This window comes from Mauremys mutica, chromosome 25 (genome assembly GCF_020497125.1).
Source record: "Mauremys mutica isolate MM-2020 ecotype Southern chromosome 25, ASM2049712v1, whole genome shotgun sequence".
In the NCBI taxonomy this organism is placed as follows: domain Eukaryota; kingdom Metazoa; phylum Chordata; order Testudines; family Geoemydidae; genus Mauremys; species Mauremys mutica.
The window spans coordinates 14,504,784-14,528,640 of NC_059096.1; the positions used below are offsets into that span (position 1 = coordinate 14,504,784).

The 23,857-nt window shown below is 45.4% G+C and overlaps 1 protein-coding gene across 4 annotated transcripts in view; it reads left to right on the forward strand.

Annotated features, from left to right (window-relative positions):
- The window catches only part of MYO1D (myosin ID), a 392,910-nt gene that overhangs the window by 187,726 nt on the left and 181,327 nt on the right, over positions 1 to 23,857 (forward strand). For all 4 annotated transcript variants that reach the window (XM_044999484.1, XM_044999487.1, XM_044999485.1 and 1 more), the window contains exons 17-19: positions 9,391 to 9,614; positions 10,918 to 11,062; positions 11,845 to 11,949. In XM_044999484.1, the coding sequence (XP_044855419.1) occupies positions 9,391 to 9,614; positions 10,918 to 11,062; positions 11,845 to 11,949 (474 nt within the window). The remainder of the gene's footprint in view (positions 1 to 9,390; positions 9,615 to 10,917; positions 11,063 to 11,844; positions 11,950 to 23,857) is intronic.

Here is a 23,857-nt window from a genome sequence, read left to right on the forward strand (position 1 = left end):
TTGGGTGACCCCTGGTTCGTGTGTTATGTGAAGGGTTAAATAACAGTTTCTTATTCATTTTCTCCACACCATTCATGGTTTTATAGACCTCTGTCATATCCCTCCATTATCTTTTCCCTGCTGAACAGTTCCAGTCTTTTTAATCTTTCCTCATATTGACAATGTTTTATTCCTCCATGTACCACAATCACCACACAAGTCTCACCAGGCCATAAAAGAGCAGGGCCAAGTAGAGCACACTACAATAACACACACTACTATGGCTCAGTGTTAAAATGGTCTTTCAAACCTTCCCTGAGCCATATAGCTCCGTGCTGAGCTCTTTTAATAGCTCTTGTTTCTGGCTGTTCAAATTCAGCAGACAGCCACTCCACCCGGTGGAAACTTCCCCCATTTTCTTCACACACATTATGCAGGACACAGCAGGGAGATATAACCATTGGGATAAGAACGGCTGTACCAAGTCAGACCAAAGGTCCATCTAGCCCAGTATCTGTCTACCGACAGTGGCCAATGCCAGGTGCCCCAGAGGGAGTGAACCTACTGGCAATGATCAAGTGATCTCTCTCCTGCCATCCATCTCCATCCTCTGACAAACAGAGGCTAGGGACATCATTCCTTACCCATCCTGGCTAAGAGCCATTTATGGACCTAACCACCATGAATTTATCCAGTTCCCTTTTAAACGCTGTTATAGTCCAGCCTTCACAACCTCCTCAGGTAAGGAGTTCCACAAGTTGACTGTGCGCTGCATGAAGAAGAACTTCCTTTTATTTGTTTTAAACCTGCTGCCCATTAATTTCATTTGGTGACCCCTAGTTCTTGTATTATGGGAATAAGTAAATAATTTTTCCTTATCCACTTTCTCCACATCACTCATGATTTTATATACCTCTATCATGTCACCCCTTAGTCTCCTCTTTTCCAAGCTGAAGAGTCCTAGCCTCTTTAATCTTTCCTCATATAGGACCCTCTCCAAACCCCTAATCATTTTAGTTACCCTTTTCTGAACCTTTTCTAGTGAGATGAGGAGACCACATCTGTACTCAGTATTCAAGATGTGGGCGTACCATCAATTTTACATAAGGGCAATAATATATTCTCAGTCTTATTCTCTATCCCCTTTTTAATGATTCGTAACATCCTGTTTGACCGCCTCTGCACACTGCATGGACATCTTCAGAGAACTATCCACAATGACTCCAAGATCTTTTTCCTGATATTTTTCTCACTGAGATCCAATTTTGTGAGTAAACATCAGCAACTCTTCACTCTACCAAAGGCACATTCAGCTGTCATTCTGCACCTGCTGAGCTGTAGCTGAATCATTCCTTGCTGTCAAGGTGGCTGGTGTACGGCTTCATGAGCAAGGGGTGGGCTGGGTCCCCCGGGATCACTGTCGGCATTTCTACATTCCCAGTGGTAGATTGGCCGGCTGGGAAAGAGAGTCCCTGTTTGTAGCTTTCTGAACAGTCCTGTGTTCTTAAAGATGAGAGCATCATGCACCTTCCCTGATCAGCCCACATTTGATGTCCGTGAAGCATCCCAAAATGCTTGCATAACCATAGAAAAGTAGCTCTTTCTGTTGATGTACTCAGTGGCAAGGTGGTCTGTTGCCAGAATAGGGCAGACAGGCATGCTGTCTATTGCTCCACCACAGTTCGGGAGCCCCATTGCTGCAGATCCATCCACTATGTCCTGCATGTTGCCGAGAGTGCACAGCAAGAGGTGATTTAATGGCTCTGCACACTTGCATGACAATGGCCCCCACAGTGGATTTCCTGACTCCAAATTGATCCGACTGACTGGTAGCGATCTGGCGTTGCAGGTTTCCACAGTGCAGTTGCCACTCGCTTCTCCATTGTCAGTGCAGCTCTCATTTTGGTGTCCCTGCACTGGAGGGCTTGGTTGAGTTCAGTGCACAGATCAGGAATGTGGCCTTGCACATCCAAAAGTTCTGCAGCCACTACTTGTCATCCCAAACCTGTGTTACAGTCTGATCCCACCAGTCAGCACTTGTTTCTCAGGACCAGAAGCAGCACTCCACTATCTGCAACTGCTCTGTGAACGCCACCAACGACTTTGTATTGGTTCTTACTAGGTCCCACACCAATCTGTCCTCCAAGGAATCGTCAGGTTCCCCACTCACTCAGTTCTTCTTGCAGCCTTGCAAATACTCCAGGATTGTGTTCTCCGTGTTTGCACTGCTCATGACAGTAGTGCAGATCTGTTCATTTTCTGTTAGAGATGGTGGCCAACAAGGAGAACTGCATGGGTTTGTGGGGTTTTGAAAAAAAGACACAAATTATGAGCTGTAGATAGTTGCAAACTGGGAAGATGCTTCCAGTCACCCCATGTGACTCGTTTCAGCCTCATCATGTGTTGCCTAAACTTCACAAAAGACAGTGCACTGTACGGTAGCCAGCAGCATAGTGGAATACCTACCCATGGTGCTCTGCATTGATACAAGCACTCTTGGTGACTATGCACACTGCCAATAAAACGAGTCAAGTATGCATGTGCACAAGTGATGTGTAACTGCGATGGCTGTATGCCAATGTAACTTGAGTCAACGCAACTTTATAGTGTGTACACGACCTATGCATCTGATGATTCTATTCTTTACTGTAGTTTCAATCAATTTGCCTAGTATTGAAGTTAGACTTACCAGTCTGTAATTGCCAGGATCACCTCTGGGCCTTTTTAAAAAAAATTGGCATTATGTTAGCTATCTTCCAGTGATCTCGTGCAGAGGCTGATTAAAGCGATAGGTTACATACCACAGTTCTCCATTTTCTTATTTGAGTTCCTTCAGAATTCTTGGTAAACACCATCTGGTCTTGGTGATTTAGTACTGTTTAATTTCTCAATTTGTTCCAAAACCACCTCTATCGACACCTGAATCTTGGACAGTTCCTCAGATTAGCCACCTAAAAATATTCCTTCAGGTGAGGGAATCTTCCCTCACATCCTCTGCAGTGAAGACCAATGCAAAGAATTCATTTAGCTTCTCTGCAATGGCTTTGTCGTATTTGAGTGCTCCTTTAGCACCTCAGTCATCCAGTGGCCCCAATGATTGTTTGGCAGTCTTCCTGCTTCTGATGTACTTAAAAGATTTTTGCTGTTAGTTATTGTGCCTTTTGCTAGTTGCTCTTCTAATTCTTTTTTGGCCTCCTAATTATCCTTTTTCACTAGACTTGCCAGAGTTTATGCTCCTTTCTATTTTCCTCAGTAGGATTTGGTTTCCAATTTTTAAAAGATGTCTTGTTGCCTCTAACCGACTCTCTTACTTTGTTTAGCCATGGTGGCATTTTTTGGTTCTCTTATTATTTTAAATGTGGGTGTATATTTAGTTTGAGCTTCTATTATTGTGTTTTTAAAACATTTCCATGCATCTTGCAGACTAGAAATATGAAGTATTACTCTGTAGTCCTATTGTAATTATGCAAAGTGTGGGCCGTTAATGGTGGCTTGGAATCTTGATGGCTCCCATTGACTAGGACAATTGGTTGTGAATGGCTCTGTTTACTTGCAAGCTTTCCTGGGGATGTGTAGGCCATCCCTGGAAGAATGAAACCTGGAGTCTCACAGAACATGTGACCATGTCACATGATACTGGAATCCATCTTAGATTTGGTGCTTTTCCATTTAGAAGGAGGGATGGGGATCCAGAGAGACAAAGGGTTCCAGCTTTGGGACAAAGCTATAAAAGGGGGTAGAACAGAACAAGGAGTCATGAGAAATCCCCTAGTTACCACCTGAGCAGGAACTAACAAGGACTGTACTAGGGGAAAGGATTGGGCCCAGACCAAGAAGGAGTCTAGTCTGTGAAAGAAGCTTATTGGCACATCTCTGAGAGTGAGATTTACCTGTACTCAGTTTCTTAAATGTATTAGGCTTAGACTTGCGTGTTTTGTTTTATTTTTCTAGGTAACTTACTTTGGTCTGTCTGTTATTACTTGAAACCACTTAAATCCTACTTTTTATACTTAATAAAATCACTTTTGTTTATTAACAAACCTAGAGTGAGTGATTAATACCTGGGGGAGCAAACATCTGTGCATATCTCTCTAGCAGTGTTAGAGGGCAGACAATTCATGAGTTTACCCTGTATAAGCTTCATACAGAGTAAAATGGATTTATTTGGGGTTTGGATCCCATTGGGAACTGGGTGTGTGGGTGCTGGAGATAGGTGACCTGCTGAGTGGTTTTCAGTTAAAGCCTGTAGCTTTGGTTCAGACCTGGGTCTATATTGCAGCAGGTTAACGTGTCTGGCTCAACAGGGCAGGGTTCTGGAGTCCTAAGCCATGAGGGGAAAACAGGCTCAGGTAATTTCAGCACGTCAGGTGACAGTCCCAAGGGGGTCTCTGTGACCAAACCCGTCACAACATGTACCAGTCAATATGGGGATAGTTGAAATCCCCCATTTTTATTGAGTTTTCTATGTTTGTAGCCTCTCTAATCCCCCTGAGCATTTCACAGTCACCATCACCATCCTGGTCAGGTGGTCGATAGGATATTCCTATTGCTATACTCTTATTCAAATATGGAACTTCTATCCATAGAGATGCTATGGTACTGTCTGATTCATTTAATTTTTTTATGTATTTGCCTCTGCCTTCTTTCACATAGTGCCACTCACCCACCAGCATGACGTACTGCCATTTGTACCCAACACCAGAATAAAAGTAAAGTAGAATGTCATTTTAAATTGCTCAGACTTTCACATATGAAAGTCATACACTTTTGCAAATCATTGTCCTGCATTTTTTAATGGGTAAGTAAAATAGATCCTGAGCTCTAATGTAACCCCATCGTGCCACAGTGGCACAGGAAAAAAGTGAAAAAGCACATAGATCTTCCTAGCTTGAGGATTCCCTTACTGTCATTTACGATAAGGCTCCTTTACTCCAGGGGCTCTCAATCTTTTTCTTTGAGTTTCCCTCCCCCTCACTCCACCATGCTATGAAAACTCCAGGGCCCAGCGAAGGAGGAGGGGACTCGTGGGTTGCCCTGCACTTCCCGACTCCTGCTTCCCTCCTCCGACCTGGCCCCAGGGGATGAGGAGAGAAGGAGGTGGGTGTGGCATGGTTAAGCTGCCCCAGGGACTGCCCTGCTCTTGCACTGCTGTTTGTGGGGGGCAATGCCCTCTGTGCTCCCCCCACAACTCCACCCATGGACTCAGGGCTTCCGCCCTGTGGGGAGCGCCAGGGCTCGGGATTCAGCCCCACGGCTCCTGGCTTCATCCCTGTGGGTTGTGTTGGGGATCAGGGCTTCAGCCCCACAGCTCCCGGCTTCAGCCCCGTGGGGGGTGCTGGGGCTCAGGCTCTGAGTTTTAGCTGCAGGGCCCTGTGGCCCCCCTGAAAAGGGCTCGTGGACCTCCAGGGAGCTGCAGACCCCCATTTGAGAACTGCTGCTTTACACCACTCTGGCGATGGAGCCTTAAAACTTTTACACGGTTTTTAGCCTCCTGGGGGAATTGACTAAGAATGGGAACAATTAACTGGCAATGAGAACATTAGCAGCCTGCCTACTTAGTTTTTACATTTCTGCCTCAAAGTCCTACTCCTCCAAGCCAGGGGCACCACAATAGCAAGTGAGAGGGACAGCGTGTTGCTTGCTCATTTGCAGGCAGGCATGTGCCCAGCCCTGCCCCCTTAACATCTCTCCACCCACACCCAGTCTCCCCACCCCTCTGCACAGTGATCTACATCTCTGCCGGCTGCTCCGGGCAGAGGCGCCTGGGTTGCCAGGGATGGGGCACATGTTCCCCACAGATTTATTTGCTCCCCCATTTTTTCTGCGGGAAGCAAAGAAATCTGTGGGCAGTATGAATTCTGTGCCTCCGGAGTAACTCAGTACAGAAATGGAAGGAGGGTAATGTAATTAATGCCAGTCAACATGGGTTTATGGAAAATAGATCGTTTTACTTGTAAGCTTATTAAAAAAAAATCAAGTTTGATCAATAAAGGAGATAGTGTTGATGGAATATACTTAGATTTCTATAAGGCATTTGGCTTGGTACAGCATGATATTTTGATTAAAAAAACCTAGAATGATGCATATGCTAAATAGATTAAAAACTGGCTAACAGGTCTCAAAATGTGATTGTAAATGGGGAATCATCATTGAGCTGGTGTGTTTCCAGTGAGGTCCTGCTGTGATCTATTCTTGGCCCTATGCTATTTAACATTTTCATCAATAACCAGAAAGAAATCATAAAATCATCACTAGTAAAGTTTGCAGATGATACAAAAATTGGAGAAGTGGTAAATAATGAAGAGGACAAGACACTGATTCAGAGTGATTGGGATCGCTTGGTGCCAGCGAACAATATGTGTCTGAATATGGCTAAATGTAAATGTATACATCTAGGAACAAAGAAGTAGGCCATAGTTCCACAATGGAGGACTTTCTCCTGGGAAGCAGTGACTCTTAAAAAGATTTGAGGATTATGGTGGATAATCAGCTGAACATGAGCTCCCAATATGATGCTATGGCCAAAAGAACTAATGGGATTCTGGGATGCATAAACAGGGGAGTCTCAAGTAGGAGTAGAGAGATTATTTTACCTCTGGCACTGGAGCGACCACTTCTGGAGTACTGTGGCCAGTTCTGGTGTCCACAATTCCAGAAGGATGTTGATAAATTGGAGAAGGTTCAGAGAAGAGCTATGAGAATGATTAAGGGATTAGAAACCGATTCTTATAGTGATTGATTCAAGGAACTCAATCTATTTATCTTAACAAAGAGAAGGTTAAAGGGTGAGTTGATTAGTCTATAAGTACCTACATGGGGATCAGATGTGTGATAATAGGCTCTTCAATCCAGATGAGAAAGGTAGGACTTCCAGTGGCTGGAAGTTGAAGCAGGACAAATTCAGACTGGAAATAAGGCATATGTTTTTGATAGGGTGATTAACCATTGGCACAGTGTACCAAGGGTTGTGGTGGGTTCTCCATCACTGACCATTTTTAAATCAAGACTGGATGTTTTTCTAACAGATCTGCTCTACGGATATTTTGAGGGAAGTTCTATGGCCTGTTATAGAGGAGATCAGACTGGATAATCACAATGGTCCCTTCCAGCCTTGGAATCTAGGAATCTTATTTCCGAGGGCTTGGTTCATGAAAGGAGGGTCTTAGCCAATATGTAACAATATGCTTCCAGCTACCTGGAACGTAATCCCCTCTGGCCATACTAGAAGCCATAGTGCATATTATGCAAATGCTTCCTTAAAAGGTTGACGTTTGCAAGTGTTCAAAGCCTGGATTTTCTGCAGAAAGGTGTAGAGAATGATCTAACATTGTGTACTCTAAGGACTGTCTTCACCCCCGGGACATGTCTGGTGGGGAGATTGACTCGCAATCTGTTGTGTTGTGGTTACCAGCTAACAAAAAATGCAAATATTAGGGAATAAGTAGTGGGAGAATTGTTTTGGCCTGGAAGTCAAGGGCTCAGGCAATGTTACACAGGGGATCAGATTCCTTCTTAGTTCTTGGCATGCTAAAGGTGAGACCATTTACTACAGAGACAGCATGTTCTAGCACATAAGGGAGCAGCCTGCTGTCTGTTTCAGGAATAAGCCTAGTCTCTTGAGGGTGAGGGGCCAGCCATTGGTTGGAGATGTTTTCTACTACACAAGGGCTTTGAGTGAGTTAAAAGCGAAAATGAGGAGAGAGTCATTCTGAGAAATATTACTGTACCTTTTAGGTCCCATGAGCCTTAGTGTCTCTTTAAATATTCTAGCTCTTTAGGGAAGAGCATCTGTATATCTGTTTTTCCTCTGTCAGTACTCCTGAATCTTCTCACACATATAGGAAGATATTTAGTAAACCTTGCAAGAGAGAACTTCTGACACCGCTTCATACAACAAATAAATTCCACTCTGGAAATCGCCTTAGGTAATTAATCCTTGTGTAAATAGAAGGCTTGATGTGCATATGTGGGGCTCAGGAGAGAAATAAATTCTGTAGCAGAGCCCTGAGTGAGTTGTGAAGCACTCTTTTCATGGGTAGGAGGCTCATTATCTTTCAAGTGTAACTCTATGAGGAAACAAAAATATAAGCCTTCATCTTGGTAGATGATACTAAAGTGGAAGGGCAGCTGTTTGCTGATTTCTCAGGAATGTGCATGTTAGCTGGAGAGCACTCAAATGAACACATTAAAGTTATCTGGTTACTAGATAGGAACAATGCTACCTGCTCAGCTAGGGCAATGCATTTTCCCCCATGTGAAAATGGGGGGGAGAGGCAGGGTGGGAAGGAATAGCTCAGTGGTTTGAGCATTGGCCTGCTAAACCCAGGGTTGTGAGTTCAATCCTTGAGGAGGCCATTTGGGGATTGGTCCTGCTTTGAGCAGGGGGTTGGACTAGATGATCTCCTGAGGTCCCTTCCAACCCTAATAATCTATGATTCTCTATGAAGGTAATTTTCCTTTTATACATTGTAATGAAATCAAGAATCTGGTGTTGATAGAGGCAGAACTGCAGACAGGTCAGCACTTGCAGTGGGAAGACTGCTTGAAAACAATGTTGTTGCAGCCATGTTGGTCCCAGGATATTAGAGCGACAAGGGGAGGAGGGAATATATTTTATTGGACCAACTGCTGTTAGTGAGAGAGACAAGCTTTCAAGCTACACAGAGTTTGTCTCTTTCACCAAAATAAGTTAGTCCACTAGAAGATATTACCTCACCCATCTTCTCTCTTCTTGAGAAAGCAGGCCCAGCAACAAAAGAAAAAAAGAAAAAAATTCTTTACCATCAAGGTCCAGCAAAGCTAGACAGAAACCTTTTTATTTGCATGATGTGTCTGAAAGGAAGTCTGAGAGCATACAAAATTTTCTCCTTTAGGGCTTCTTGTCGGAGTTTTGTGGTGCACTCTAGGATATATATGTAGCAGGGAATCTTGGGAGTGCTGATTAATCTGGCTGAGCAGAGGTCACCATACTTATTGTCCTGTCATTCTTCCTTTCCCTTTCCTCCAGTCCTGTAATGCAGGGAGGTGGCACAGTAGTACACGAGGGATTAAGTGTTTGGGGATGTAACTTGAACCAAAGATTTGCTTAATTCCATAGAAGGGTGATGGCTGAAATCAATTACTCTTTTGCTGAATTTATTTTATTCATTTCTAGCTGATACTGTGCTAAAATTCTGCTCCCTAAATACATAGGAATGGAAGCAGCTCTGGGATTAGCATCTGTATAACAGGATTTTTGACCCAATTTAAGTTTTACAGAAAAGCGAATCCCCGAAAACTGCATCACTTTCTTTTTTCCTTCTGCACAAAAGCTGCAGAACTTGGGTAGGACCGGAACGTGAAAGTATATTAGAAGGTAAATGATTTCACAGCTTCGTATTGTTAAAAATCTCAACTCTTCTCCTCCTCTAGGTCTGGAGGGGCACACTAGCTCGCCTTCGGTATAAGAGGACAAGGGCTGCCCTCACAATAATTAAGTACTACCGCCGCTACAAGGTGAAGTCCTACATCCGTGAGGTCACCCGGCGCTTCCATAACGTCAGGTCCATGAGGGATTATGGAAAGCATGTGAAGTGGCCCAGCCCTCCAAAAGTGCTGCGCCGTTTCGAAGAAGCACTGCAGGCAATTTATCACAGGTACAAGGAAAACCCTTTATTTCATTCTAAATGACAGGCATCATTGGTCATAAACTAAAACATAAGAATTAGCAATGGCCATTGATTCTTACGTGAATATATTTTTCATATAGTAGATGTACCTTTATTCTGTAGAAGACGTATTGTGTGTATTGTGGCAGTCAGACTGGATGGCTGTAAAAGGGTCCTCATGTTGGGTTCTGGGAGGTGGGCAGGTAAAAGCCTGCCCATGGCTAAAGGACCCTCCCCCAGCCTATGGGGAGGATCCACTGAGCCCGGGACTCCAATAATTAAGGGGAGGCAGCTGAAAAACTAACAAGGACAGGTGTGTGGGTCAAAAATAGGGAGCCTGAAGGGGACAGCGAGCAGAGAACCCTGGACTGCGCCCACTGCTCCTTGAAGGTGCCAAGGGAGCCAGTGGACGCTGCCCAGAGGAACTCTGCCCGGATACGTGAGCGGAGAGAGGAACTTCCCCGGCGTGCCGTGGGGCTAAGGTGGAGTATAAGCTGGCCCACCGGGGTTCCTCACCCTCAACAGGTGGCATTAGGTCCCACCATTTAGTGTCAGTGTGGGACACGAGGGCGAGGAAATGGAGAGTATGGTGCACGAGCGTGTACAGACATGCCTGTGGCACAGTTCAAAAGCAAACCGGCTGCAGGTCACACAAGGTATGTATGGGTGGGGCAGCGGGGAGGCTCATGGGACAGGGGCCTGATGAAAAGATCCAGAGGGTGTGGGGCGGGCGGGAATTATCCTTCTGCAGGACCTGCTCGAGGTAAGCCTGAGAGGCTGGTGACAAGGCTGCCCTCATCTCTTGAAATATGCGCCGGACAGTACGTATAAACTGAGAAGGGGTTATCTCAAGTCAATTAGGGGTACCTATGTGGGGAATTAGGGATACCTGGATTCAATTAAGGGCTGTCATTAAAGGGAAATGAGATAGCTGAGCCAAGAATTTGGCTTGCAGAACCTAACAGCCCAGCATGATATGCTAACAGCCCAGCATGATTCTTGGATGCCAGGGCATGTTTACAGGACTAGCAGGTAAGAAAACATTTTATTGTGGAATTGGAGACAATAAACATGGAGTTCCATGTTTATTGTCTCCAATATTGTGATGCCATCTCTTACAAAGTCACTTTAAGTGTGTTGCTTGAAAAATGACTTCAGCTGAATAATGGCAGCTAGAAAAGTCTGTTTACCCCGACCCTCCCAATGTAAATCACGTAAGGCTTCAGATTAGTCTGGTCTTGCTATGGGGCACAGATAAACTTTGGAGCTGATTTCTGTTTTCTTTTTTCAGGTGGAGAGCAAATGTGCTTATCAAGAGCATCCCACCAGAAGATCTGCCTCAGGTCAGGGCTAAGGTTGCTGCCATGGAATTGTTGAAGGGTCACCGAGCAGATATTGGGCTACAAAGAGCCTGGGAGGGTAACTATATTGCATCGGTGAGTGCTGTGATAGAAATGTTCAGTCTTCAGTCAGTGCAGCTGAACAGGGAAGAGCTTCCCTGGTGAGGCCTAAGGGAATCAGGAGAGGAGAGTCTGAAAACAGTGTGTGTTCTAAAAATTAAATGCAGTCCAACTCCTCCGTTAAGAAGTAGTCTGTAAAACATTTCAAAAAGGTTCCAACTTTTACTATGCTAAGAACTATAATTTTGTAAATACCAAACCTTATTCTCATTATTCTTGAGACCACTGTTAATCAAGATACCAATTAATATTGTCAGTTGACTCTTCCAGTGGCCAGAGATAGGATGAAAAATGCAACATGAGACTAAAATTGTAGTAGTTAGGCTGGAAGTTAGAAAATAGCATAAACGGAAGGTCTAGGCAGAGAAAAATGCTAAACTGTCTGCCTCTGAGTGTGTAGTGGAAATCTCCTTATGCATCTTCCTCAAAGGTAGTTCCAGCTTATTAGAGGCTTCCTTTTCCCCTTAAGCCCTTTGTTTCTAAAAGGTCCTTTAGAAAAGCATGTAAAACTCAGGATGCTGTGTTTCTGTACTGAAAGGAAATGACTGAAAGTCTCCTGATAAGGGAATGTATTACAGACTTCTTGGTGAGCTTGCCATTCCATCAGGCCTAGGTTGACAAAGCATGATTGCTCTATTTGGTAATTAAGAAAAATTATGTGTTTTTAGCTCACGAAAGCTCATGCTACAATAAATTTGTTAGTCTTTAAGGTGCCACAAGTACTCCTGTTTTTTATGTGTTTTTGTTTGCTCTTCCAGAAACCAGATAACCCTCAGACCACAGGCTCTTTCATCCTTATTGCCAATGAGTTGAAGAGGAAGGACAAGTACATGAATGTGCTCTTCTCATGTCATGTCCGCAAGGTAAACAGAACGAGTGGTTGATAGAGGAGGAGAGAAATCTACAGAAAGTCAAAAGCTAGGCTGGGAATAGAAATGCCACAGACTAATTTTCTTGTGGCTGAAGTGAAGTTTTCTGATGCTAAGGATGAGGAGAACATATTTGAATTCTGAGCAGCCTTTTCTGTTCGTTTGTTGCTTTAGGGAGATTGAGTTTGGAGTAGATATTTTATCTTCTGTAATATATCAGGTGGAGTTCAAAGCAGCAGCCCAAACAGAAGGCATGTCATTGAAGGTTGCTTTCCACTAAAGCTCACAGACACTGGGTAACAAACTATTCTCTAAATTCCTTTGTGATGTAGCTCCATCTAGGGCCTTGTCTACACTACAAGACTATTTTGAATCAACTTAGTTCGAATTTGTGGATTCGACCTTATGAAGTCGAATTTGTGTATCCATACTAAATACACTAATTCGAATTTCTGAGTCCACATTCACGGGGCCAGCGTCGACTTTGGAAGCGGTGCACTGTGGGAAGCTATCCCACAGTTCCCGCAGTCCCCGCTGCCCATTGGAATGCTGGGTAGAGCCCCCAATGCCTGCTGGGGGGAGAAATGTGTCGAGGGTGGTTTTGGGTAAGTGTCGTCATTGAACCGTCAATCACAACCTCCCTCCCTCCCTCCTTGAAAGCGCCTGCGGGCAATCTGTTCGTGCACTTTTCTGGTCAGTGACAGCGCGGACGCCACAGCACTGCAAGCACGGAGCCCGCTGCGATCATCGCCGTTTTCTCCTCCTCGCACTTTATCGTCCACCTCTTCCACAGTCAGCTGCTGAGAAATTGGGCTACTTTTCAATGGTGCTGCAAGCACTGGGGGACCATAGGGGACGTTTTACAAACGTCAACGTGGCCGGGCAAGGTTCATGATGCGTGTGTTTTCAGGAACTGTGGGCTGCTCAGACGCCTGCAGGAAGGTAGTTTCTTCCCGGACCACGAAATAACTGTTGTGGATGTGCAGATGCCTATAGTCATCCTCGGGGACCCAGCCTGCCCGCTAATGCACTTGCTCATGAAGCCCTATACAGGCGCCTGGGACAGCGACAAGGAACTCTTCAAATACCAGCGAGCAGCGTGACCTGTGACTGTTCAGTTTCTTTACAGAGAAGCTGAACCTGCCCCTGTTTCTTTACCCAGTTACTGTTGACTCTCCTCTTCGGTTACATACCCCGTTCACCCCGTTACCCCCACTTCCAGCACACGTGTAAAAATAAAATACATGTCCCATTATTACTTAACAAAGGTTTCTTTATTCATGACTTTTCGTGAAAGGGTTGAAACTGGGACGCAGACTGTGCTGGGTAGGGTGTGCGGTGATGTAAAGACCGCCTCTAAACTCAAGGAATGACAGGCTCCTGCTCCTAGAGCGGTCCGCAGTGCCGGAATGCTTCTTTCAACGGAGCCTGCCATCCCTCTTTATGGAATTCTGTGTGCGGGCGGATATGTGACCTTGTGGTGGAGGAGGATGGATACAGATTCCTCAGCTGCGTGACTCAGCGGTCCAGGACAAGGACCGCTGTATAAGATCTGTAACCCCCCTCCCCCGCTGCAAAGTCACATCTCCCCCGCCCACACAGATCCTGGAAACCACCTCCAAAAACCGACCAGGGTGCCTACTGACTGCACCGTGTGTGTGACCCGCTGCTGATCCTGCCCCCGTGTCTGTACCCTGGGAAAGGTGACTGTCCTATGCAATTAACCACCCCCCTTCCCCACGCCCCCCATTCAAACACAGTCTTCTTTGAAAAAACATAACGGAAACAGTAATTAACAGCAAAGCATTTTTATTAATTAAGTAGACAGTTAGGGGATGGGACTGGGATTGGGACTACTGTGAGTCTGGAAGTGAAGGACTTCGGCAAATGTAGGGTATGAGAGCTTTTGGGTACTTGAGCACTGTGCTGTGGTGCAGTGACAGTATTCACGTCCCCGGCCGCCCCTCCTCCTGATTATTTTCGGTGAGGGGGGTATGGGACTTTGTGGCAGGGGAGTGCGGTTGCAGATACACTGCAGGGTGTCTCTGTCCTCCTGCGGTCCTGCAGAACATCCACAAGGCGCCTGAGCGTGTCCGTTTGCTCCCTCACTAGTCCAAGCATTGTTTCAGTCGCCTGCTTGTCTTCCTCACGCCACCTCTCCTCCCGTTCGCTGTGTGAGCGCTGGCACAGAGAGACGGTCTCCCTCCACTGGCTCTGCTGGTCCGCCTCTGCTAGGTAGCAGCCCATACGTTCCTCGAACATCTTGTCCCTTGTCTTTTTCTTTCGCCGCCTAATATTTGCCAGCCTCTGCGAGGGGGATGCTGTGGCAGGTCTGGAGACAGTGGAAGCTGTGAGATGGGAAACAGGGAGTGAATTCCTTGCAAAGATACATTTTTGCGAACAATTAACTGAGTCTAGGCTGTCTCTGTGAATTCTGGGTTGAGACCCCTGTGCCTGCTGGGGCAGAAATCATTTTCGCGGTGGATTCTGGGTAAATGTCAAAGAATCCTGTGGCACCTTATAGACTAACAGACGTTTTGCAGCATGAGCTTTCGTGGGTGAATACCCACTTCTTCGGATGCTCACTTGCATCCGAAGAAGTGGGTATTCACCCACGAAAGCTCATGCTGCAAAACCTCTGTTAGTCTATAAGGTGCCACAGGATTCTTTGCTGCTTCTACAGAACCAGACTAACACGGCTACCCCTCTGATACTGGGTAAATGTCGCCAGTCATTCCTTCCTCCGGGAAAGCAACGGCAGACAATCATTTCAAGCCCGTTTTCCCAGAATTGCCCTGGCATACGCCATAGCGTGGCAACCATGGACACTGTTTTGCCTTTTGTGTATGTCACCGTATGTGTACTAGATGCCGCTGACAGAGGCGGGCCAGCAGCGCTACACAGCAGCATGCTTTTGCTTTTGCATGACAGCAGAGATGGTTACCAGCCATATTGTACCATCTACCATACCATAAATTGGTAATAAGATGGTAATAAGATGGGCATGGTTACCTGTCCTTTTGCACTGCCCCATTTGGTGCTGTCATAAGTGCCCCTGGCCGAGCAGCCAGGGGCGCAAAAGCAAAAATTGGGAATGACTCCCTGAGTCAATCCCTCCTTTTTGGTATCTAAAAATAGAATCAGTCCTGCCTAGATTATGGGCAAGTGTACTAGAGAACCACTGTATCATAGAACCAGAGAGCACAGCTGCTCTGTGTCCGATCCTGCATAAATTATGAGCTGTATGCTATTCACAGGGGGTGCTCCTGCAACAACACCACCTGTTCATTCCATTCTTACCCCAGCCTTCCTGGGCTACCATACCATTGTCCCCCCACTTGTGTGATGAAGTAATAAAGAATGCAGGAATAAGACACAGTGACTTGTTTGTGAGAAATGAGTGGAAGGAAGCCTCCAGCTGCAATGATAGTCCAGGCAGGACATTAAGGAGTGTGGATGAAGGAGCCCATCATCCCTCTGCTAGTCCAGGGGCAATTGAATCTTTTATTTACAATGAAGGGTGGGGGCTGATGGAGCTCAGCCCCCTGTTGCAATGATGAGGACGGTTACCAGCCATATTGCACCATCTGCCATCAAAAATTAGGGACAGGCGCCCTTGATCGACCTTACTGATGCTAGTCGGCATGGTTACCAGCCCTTTTGCACTGCCCCATGTGCCAATAGGCTGATGATGAGGACGGATTTCCATCTTTTTGTACCATCAGCCATCCATAGCGTGGGGGGAGCAAGGATGTTGGTGTTGAGTGCTGCACCATCGCGTCTATCTGCAGCATTCAGTAAAGATAGGGTGACATGTAAAAGAGTCAACAGAGGATTGTTTTCACTTCTGGTGGTGGGTGGGGTGTGTGCGCAAATTGCCGAACTATGCCCTGACCCACCGCAGACACTGTGTTTGACCCTAGAAGCATTTGGAGCTCATCCAAGAATGCAAATACTTTTCGGAGACAGCAGGAACTGTGGGATACCTTGCGTCCTCATTCCCCCCTCCCTCCATGAGCGTCCATTATATTTTTTGGCTTTCCGTTACGCTCGTCACGCAGCTGCGTGCTGAGTCTGTGCTATGCCGTCTGTCCGTAGATTTTTTAAAAATACTTTGGACCAGGCGTAAAATTACAGTAATTACCCTAATTAGATGCAGGAGTCTCCGAGCGAGATCACCCTGAGGAGGGTCACTGAAGGAGATAGAGAGCGCATGCTGCGTGAAAGCTAGCACGAACCAGGGCCCGATGCAGCCGTGCTCGGGGAGGCAGTGCTCCCTGAGTACCTCATGAAAGCCTTGCGCGGAAAACTGTGCTGCCAGGGAGCACCCAATAAGGCAGCTCTCCCCAGGAACCTCCTGCTGATGCTTTTCGATTAATGCAAGGAGAGCTTCGTGGATATCTCCAAGGATGATTTCTGTTCTATCCCCATATCTAGAGAGACCTCCTTTTCACACAGTTAAGATTCCTGTTATATTAAGAATAAAAGTTAACATGGTTAAAGCACTTACCGACTGCTCCTTCCCCTGATTCAGGGTCCGGGTTAATGGCCGGGGAGGGTTGTTGGGGGATCTCCGTGACGGTGATGAATAGATCCTGGCTGTCGGGGAAACCAGCGTTGTAAGCGCTCTCGCCTGCCTCGTCCTCCACAAACCCTTCCTCATCTTCCCCATCCGCGAACATCACCGAGGAACTGGCCGTCGACACTGTCCCATCGTCAGAGTCCACGGTCACTGGTGGGGCAGTGGTGGCAGGCTCCGTAGCGTCCGTTTGCCGCTTTGATTTTTTGGTAGCCTTGTCTGGGGTCCTTGATTTTCACGCGGCGCTGCGTTGCATCCCGCCTGTATCCTCTGTCTCTCATGGCTTTGGAGACCTTCTCGTAGGTCTTTGCATTCCGTGTTTTGGAGCGCAGCTCCGAAAGCACAGACTCCTCGCCCCACACACCGATCAGATCGAAGAGTTCCCAGTCAGTCTATGCTGGGTCCCTCTTTCTATTCACAGATAACATGAACTCCTCTGCTGGAGAGCTCTGCATCGTTGCAGGTGCTGCGGAGCTCGCCCCGATGTCCAGCCAGGACGTCAGATTCAAAGTGCCCAGACAGGAAAATGAATTCAAATTTTCCCGGGTCATTTCCTGTGTGTCTGCTCAGAGCATCGAAGCTCGGACTGCTGTCCAGAGCGTCAACAGAGTGGTGCACTGTGGGATAGCTCCCGGAGCTACTAAGTTCGATTTGCATCCACACCTAGCCTAATTCGAGCTAGCCATGTCGAATTTAGCGTTACTCCACCTGTCGGGGTGGAGTACCGAATTCGAACTAAAGAGCCCTCTAGTTCGAATTAAATGGCTTCCTGGTGTGGACGGTTGAGCGGTTAGTTCGAATTAACGCTGCTAAATTTGAATTAAAGTCCTAGTGTAGACCAGGCCTAGGTTGCATTTCCCTAGTTAGTTTGTGAGAAGGTCATGCAATACAGTATCTAAAGCTTTACTAAAGTCAAGAAATACCACATCTACTGCTTCTGCCCATCCACAAGGGTTATTAACCTGTCAAAGAAACCTATCAGGTTGGTTTGACATGATTTGACTGTTACTTGTCACCTTTTTATCTTCTAGATGTTTGCAAATTCATTGCTTGATTATTTGCTCCATTTTCTTTCTGGGCACTAAAGTTAAGCCGACTGGTCTGTAATTGCCTGGGTTGTCCTTATTTCCCTTTTTATAGATAGTCACTTTATTTGCCCTTTTCCAGTCTGGAATCTTTCCCATCCTCTGTGATTTTTCAAAGATAATCGCTAATGGCTCAGATATCTCCTCAGGCAGCTCCTTGAGTACCGTATATTCCGGCGTATAAGACGACTTTCTGTATTAAAAAACAACCCCCAAAATCGGGGGTCGTCTTATACGCCGGGTATAAACAGCGGGCGGCTGGGATTTAAAAGGCTCTGTGCTCCCCGCCGCAGCGGGCAGCCCAGAGCCTTCTGATTCCCGGCCGCGGCTGGGATTTAAAAGGCTCTGGGCTCCCCGCCGCTGCGGGCAGCCCAGAGCCCTCTGATTCCCGGCCGCGGCTGGGATTTAAAAGGCTCTGGGCTCCCCGCCGCAGCGGGCAGCCCAGAGCCCTCTGACTCCCGGCCGCGGCTGGGATTTAAAAGGCTCTGGGCTCCCCGCCGCAGCGGGCAGCCCAGAGCCCTCTGATTCCCGGCCGTGGCTGGGATTTAAAAGGCTCTGGGCTCCCCCCCTCGGAAGGGGGGGTCGTCTTATAGGGCGAGTATAGGCCAAAACCTATATTTTAACTGTAAAATTAGGGGGTCGTCTTATACGCCCCGTCGCCTTATACGCCGGAAAATACGGTATTCTAGGATGCATTTCACAGGCCCTGGTGACATGAAAACATCTAACTTGTCTAAGTAATTTTTAACTTGTTCTTTTCCTATTTTAGCCTCTGATCCTACCTCCTTTTCACTGGCATTCACTATGTTAGACGTCCAATCACCACCAACCTTCTTGGTGAAAACCAAAACAAAGAAATCATTAAGCACGTCTACCAGTTCCACACTTTCTGTTACTGCTGTTCCGCACTCATTGAGTAACGGGCCTACCCTGTCCTTGGTCTTCCTCTTGCTTCTATTGTATTAGTAGAATGTTTTCTTGTTACCCTTTATGTCTCTAGCTAGTTTTATCTTGTTTTGTGCCTTGGCCTTTCTAATTTTGTCTCTTCATACTTGTGTTATTTATATTAGGGCTGTCAAGGCAATACAAAAAATGACGATTAATCACACTGTTAAACAATAATAGAATACCATTTATTTAAATATTTTGAATGTTTTCTACATTTTCAAATATATTGATTCCAGTTACAACATAGAATAAAGTGTACAGTGCTCACTTTATTTTTTAATCACAAATATTTTCACTGTAAAAAACAAAAGCAATAGTATTTTTCAGTTCAGCTAATACAAATACTGTAGTGCCATCTCTTTATCGTGAAAGTTGAATTTACAAATGTAGAATTTTGTACAAAAAATAACTGCATTCAAAAAGCAGCAAAGTATCCTGTGGCACCTTATAGACTAACAGACGTTTTGCAGCATGAGCTTTCGTAGGTGAATACCCACTTCTTCGGATGCAAGTAGTGGAAATTTTCAGGGGCAGGTATATATATGCAAGCAAGAAGCAAGCTAGAGATAACGAGGTTAGTTCAATCAGGGAGGATGAGGCCCTCTTCTAGCAGTAGAGGTGTGAAAACCAAGGGAGGAGAAACTGGTTCTGTAGTTGGCAAGCCATTCACAGTCTTTGTTTAATCCTGAGCTGATGGTGTCAAATTTGCAGATGAACTGAAGCTCAGCAGTTTCTCTTTGAAGTCTGGTCCTAAAGTTTTTTTTGCTGTAGGATGGCCACCTTAAGATCTGCTATTGCGTGGCCAGGGAGGTTGAAGTGTTCTCCTACAGGTTTTTATATATTGCCATTGCTAATATCTGATTTGTGTCCATTTATCCTTTTCCTTAGAGACTGTCCAGTTTGGCCGATGTACATAGCAGAGGGGCATTGCTGGCATATGATGGCGTATATTACATTGGTGGACGTGCAGGTGAATGAACCAGTGATGGTGTGGCTGATCTGGTTAGGTCCTGTGATGGTGTTGCTGGTGTAGATATGTGGGCAGAGTTGGCATTGAGGTTTGTTACATGGATTGGTTCCTGAGCTAGAGTTACTATGGTGCGGTGTGCAGTTACTGGTGAGAATATGCTTCAGGTTGTCTGTGGGCGAGGACTGGCCTGCCACCCAAGGCCTGTGAAAGTGTGGGATCATTGTCCAGGATGGGTTGTAGATCCCTGATGATGCGTTGGAGGGGTTTTAGCTGGGGACTGTATGTGATGGCCAGTGGAGTCCTTTTGGTTTCTTTCTTGAGTTTGTCTTGCAGTAGGAGGCTTCTGGGTACACGTCTGGCTCTGTTGATCTGTTTCCTTATTTCCTCGTGCGGGTACTGTAGTTTTGAGAATGCTTGGTGGAGATTTTGTAGGTGTTGGTCTCTGTCTGAGGGGTTAGAGCAGACGCAGTTGTACCTCAGTGCTTGGCTGTAGACAATGGATCTTGTGGTGTGCCCGGGATGGAAGCTGGAGGCATGAAGGTAGGCATAGCGGTCGGTAGGTTTTCGGTATAGGGTGGTGTTAATGTGACCATCACTTATTTGCACTGTGGTGTCTAGAAAGTGGACCTCCCGTGTAGATTGGTCCAGGCTGAGGTTAATGGTGGGGTGGAAGCTGTTGAAATCTTGGTGGAATTTTTCCAGTCTCCTTCCCATGAGTCCAGATGATGAAGATGTCATCAATGTAGCATAGGTAGAGAAGGGGCGTGAGTGGACGGGAGCTGAGGAAGCGTTGTTCCAGGTCGGCCATAAAAATATTGGCATATTGTGGGGCCATGCAGGTGCCCATAGCGCTGCCACTGATCTGGAGATATATATTGTCATCAAATTTGAAATAGTTGTGTGTGAGGATAAAGGCACAGAGCTCAGCAACCAGTTGTGCTGTGGCATCATCAGGGATACTGTTCCTGACAGCTTGTATTCCATCTGTGTGTGGGATGTTTGTGTAGAGAGCCTCTACATCCATGGTGGCTAGGATGGTGTTTTCTGGAAGGTCACCAATGCATTGTAGTTTCCTCAAGAAATCAGTGGTGTCACGGATACCGAAGAAGTGGGTATTCACCCACGAAAGCTCATGCTGCAAAACGTCTGTTAGTCTATAATGTGCCACAGGATTCTTTGCTGCTTTTACAGATCCAGACTAACACGGCTACCCCTCTGATACTTGCATTCAAAAAGAAAACCATGTCAAACTTTAGAGCCTACATGTCCACTCAGTCCTTCTGCAGCCCATCACTCACACAAACAAGTTTGGTTACAATTTGCAGGAGATAATGCTGCCTGCTTCTTGTTTACAGTGTCACCTGAAAGTGAGAACAGGTATACGCATGGCACTGTTGTAGCCGGCGTTGCAAGATATTTGTGCCAGATGCGCTAAAGACTCATATGTCCCTCCATCCTTCAACCACCATTCCAGATGACGTGCGTCCATGCTGATGACAGGTTCTGCTCAACAACAGTCCAAAGCAGAGCGGACCGACGTATGTTCATTTTCATCGTCTGAGTCAGATGCCACCAGCAAAAAGTTGATTTTATTTTTTGGTGGTTTAGGTTCTGTAATTTCTGCATCTGAGTGTTGCTCTCTTAAAACTTCTGAAAGCATGCTCCAAACCTCTCAGATTTTGGACAGCCCTTCAGATTCTTAAACCTTGAGGCGGGTGCTATAGCTATTTTTAGAAACCTCTCATTTTTCCTTCTTTGCATTTTGTCAAATCTGCAGTGAGAGTGTTCTTAAAACGAACATGTGCTGGGTCATCATCCGAGACTGCTGCAACTTGAAATATATGGCAGAATGAGGGTAAAACAGAGACGTACAATTCTCTCCCAAGGAGTTCAGTCACAAATTGAATTAGCACATTTTTTTTAACGAGCGTCATCAACATGGAAGCATGTCCTCTGGAATGGTGGCCAAAGCATGAAGGGGCATATGAATGTTTAGCATATCTGGCATGTAAATACCTTGCAACGCCGGCTACAAAAGTGCCATATGAATGCTTGTTCTTTCAGATGACATTGTAAATAAGAAGCACGCAGCAGTGTAATGAAAACAAATTTGTCTTAGTGATTGGCTGAACAAGTAATAGGACTGAGTGGACTTTAGTGCCTACAAGTTTTACATTGTTTTGTTTTTGAGTGCAGTTATATATCTGTGTACATAATTCTACTTTTGTAAATTACACTTTCATGATAAAGAAATTGTACTACAGTACTTGTATGAGATGAACTGAAAAATACTATTGCTTTGTTTATAATTTTTACAATGCAAATATATGTAATAAAAATAATATAAAGTGAGCACTCTACACTTTATATTCTGTGTTGTAATAGAAATCAATATATTTGAAAATATATTAAATATTTTTGGATGCTTTTCTACATTTCAATTGGTATTCTATTGTTTAACAGTGTGATTAATCACGATAAATTTTTTTGAGTTAATCACTTGAGTTAACTGTGATTAATCGACAGCCCTAGTTTATATGCATCCTTTGTAATTTGAAATAGTTTCTACTTTTTGTAAGGCTCTCTTTTTTGAGTTTCAGATCGTTGAGCCAGGGTGGTCTCTTACCATACTTCCTTTGTTCTTACGCCCTTAATAATGTCTCTCTGAAAAACTGCCAACTGTCTTCAATTGTTTTTCCCCTTAGACTTGCTTTCCATGAGCTCTTACCTACCAACTCCGAGTTTGCTAAAGTCTGCCTTCTTTAAATCTATTGTCTTTATTTTGCTGTTCTTCCTCCTACCAGTCCTTAAAATCATGAATTCTACCATTTCACGATCACTTTCACCTAAAGGATGGTTGTGTTGATCTGTGTCTAGGGGATTGTGCTTGAAGCGTTGTGTAGGTAGCAAATAAGTGTGTGCTGAAGTCAGCGGCTGTGTGTGTTTTGGGGGTATTGTGTATGTTGGTTGTGGTGGTTGTATCATTTTGTGTGCATGCCTGTGGGGTTGTGCTGGGAGATTGTTGATTTGTGTAGGTGACGGGCCAATCAATCCACCATCTAGTGTAGTCTCCCTTATACAATCAATTAAATTGTTGCATGCAAATTAGATGTAGAGTAAGAGTGGTGATTTGTTATTACCTGTGATATAATGGTCTAGGACTCTTCGCATGGCAGAGGTACATGCTTTACTGTAGCCGTACACTGCACATGTAATTGATAGTCAAAATGGCTGAACTTAAAAATTTGGTAGTAACAGACCACAAAACCCAGTGATGATTGAACCTAGTGGTATACTGAACACAGAGTCCCCAGCCATGCTAGTAGCTGTTTCCATCACATCACACTGATTTAGCAGGCATTCTAGGCTTCAGAATAACAATCTTGAAATCTTATCAAGTAGATGAAGGTCCCAATCCAGCAAACACTTAGATTCATAGATTCCAAGGCCAGAGGAATCACTGTTGTCTTCTAGTCTGACCTTCGGTATCACACTGGGCCGAGAACTTCCCCAATATAATTTCTAGAGCAGAGCTTTTAGAAAAACATCCAATCTTAATTTAAAAACTGTCAGTAAGAGAATCTATCATGACCCTTCATAAGTTGTTCCAATGGTTAATTACTCTCACTATGAAAAATTTACCCCTTATTTCCAGTCTGAATTTCTCCAGCTTCAACTTCCAGCCATTGGACCATGTTATACCTTTGCCTGCTAGATTGAGGAGCCCCATAACCTTCTCTTTGTTAAGCTGAATAGATTGAGCTCCTTGAGTTGTCACTATAATGCAGGTTTTCTAACACTTAATCGTTCTCATGGCTCTTCTCTGAACCCTCTCCAATTTATCAGCATCCTTCTTGAATCGTGGACACCAGAACTGGACACAGGATTCCAGCAGTGGTCACACTAGTGCCAAATACAGAGGTAAAATAACCTCTCTACTCCTACTGGAGGTTTCCCTCTTTATGTATTATGATAAACCCAGGCCATTTGGGAACAGCAGAGGAGTAGAAGGGAGATATACTGGCCACTGGACAAGCAGTTTTCTGTTCCCTGAGTGACCAGAGCAGGGGCTGCTCCAGGCTAATGAGAACACCTGACTCCAATTAACCTGCTAAGAGTCAGGTGAGGCTGTTAAGCACCTGACTCTAATTAAGGCCCCTCTGAGGCTATAAAAGGGCTCACTCCAGTCAGGCCGAAGGAAGCCAGGGAGCCAGAGGAGAGGAAGTGCGTGTGAGGGACTGGGAGCAAGAGGTGTGCAAGAAGCTGAGAGTGAGTGGGCAAACTGCTGGAGGACTGAGAAGTACAAACGTTATCAGACAT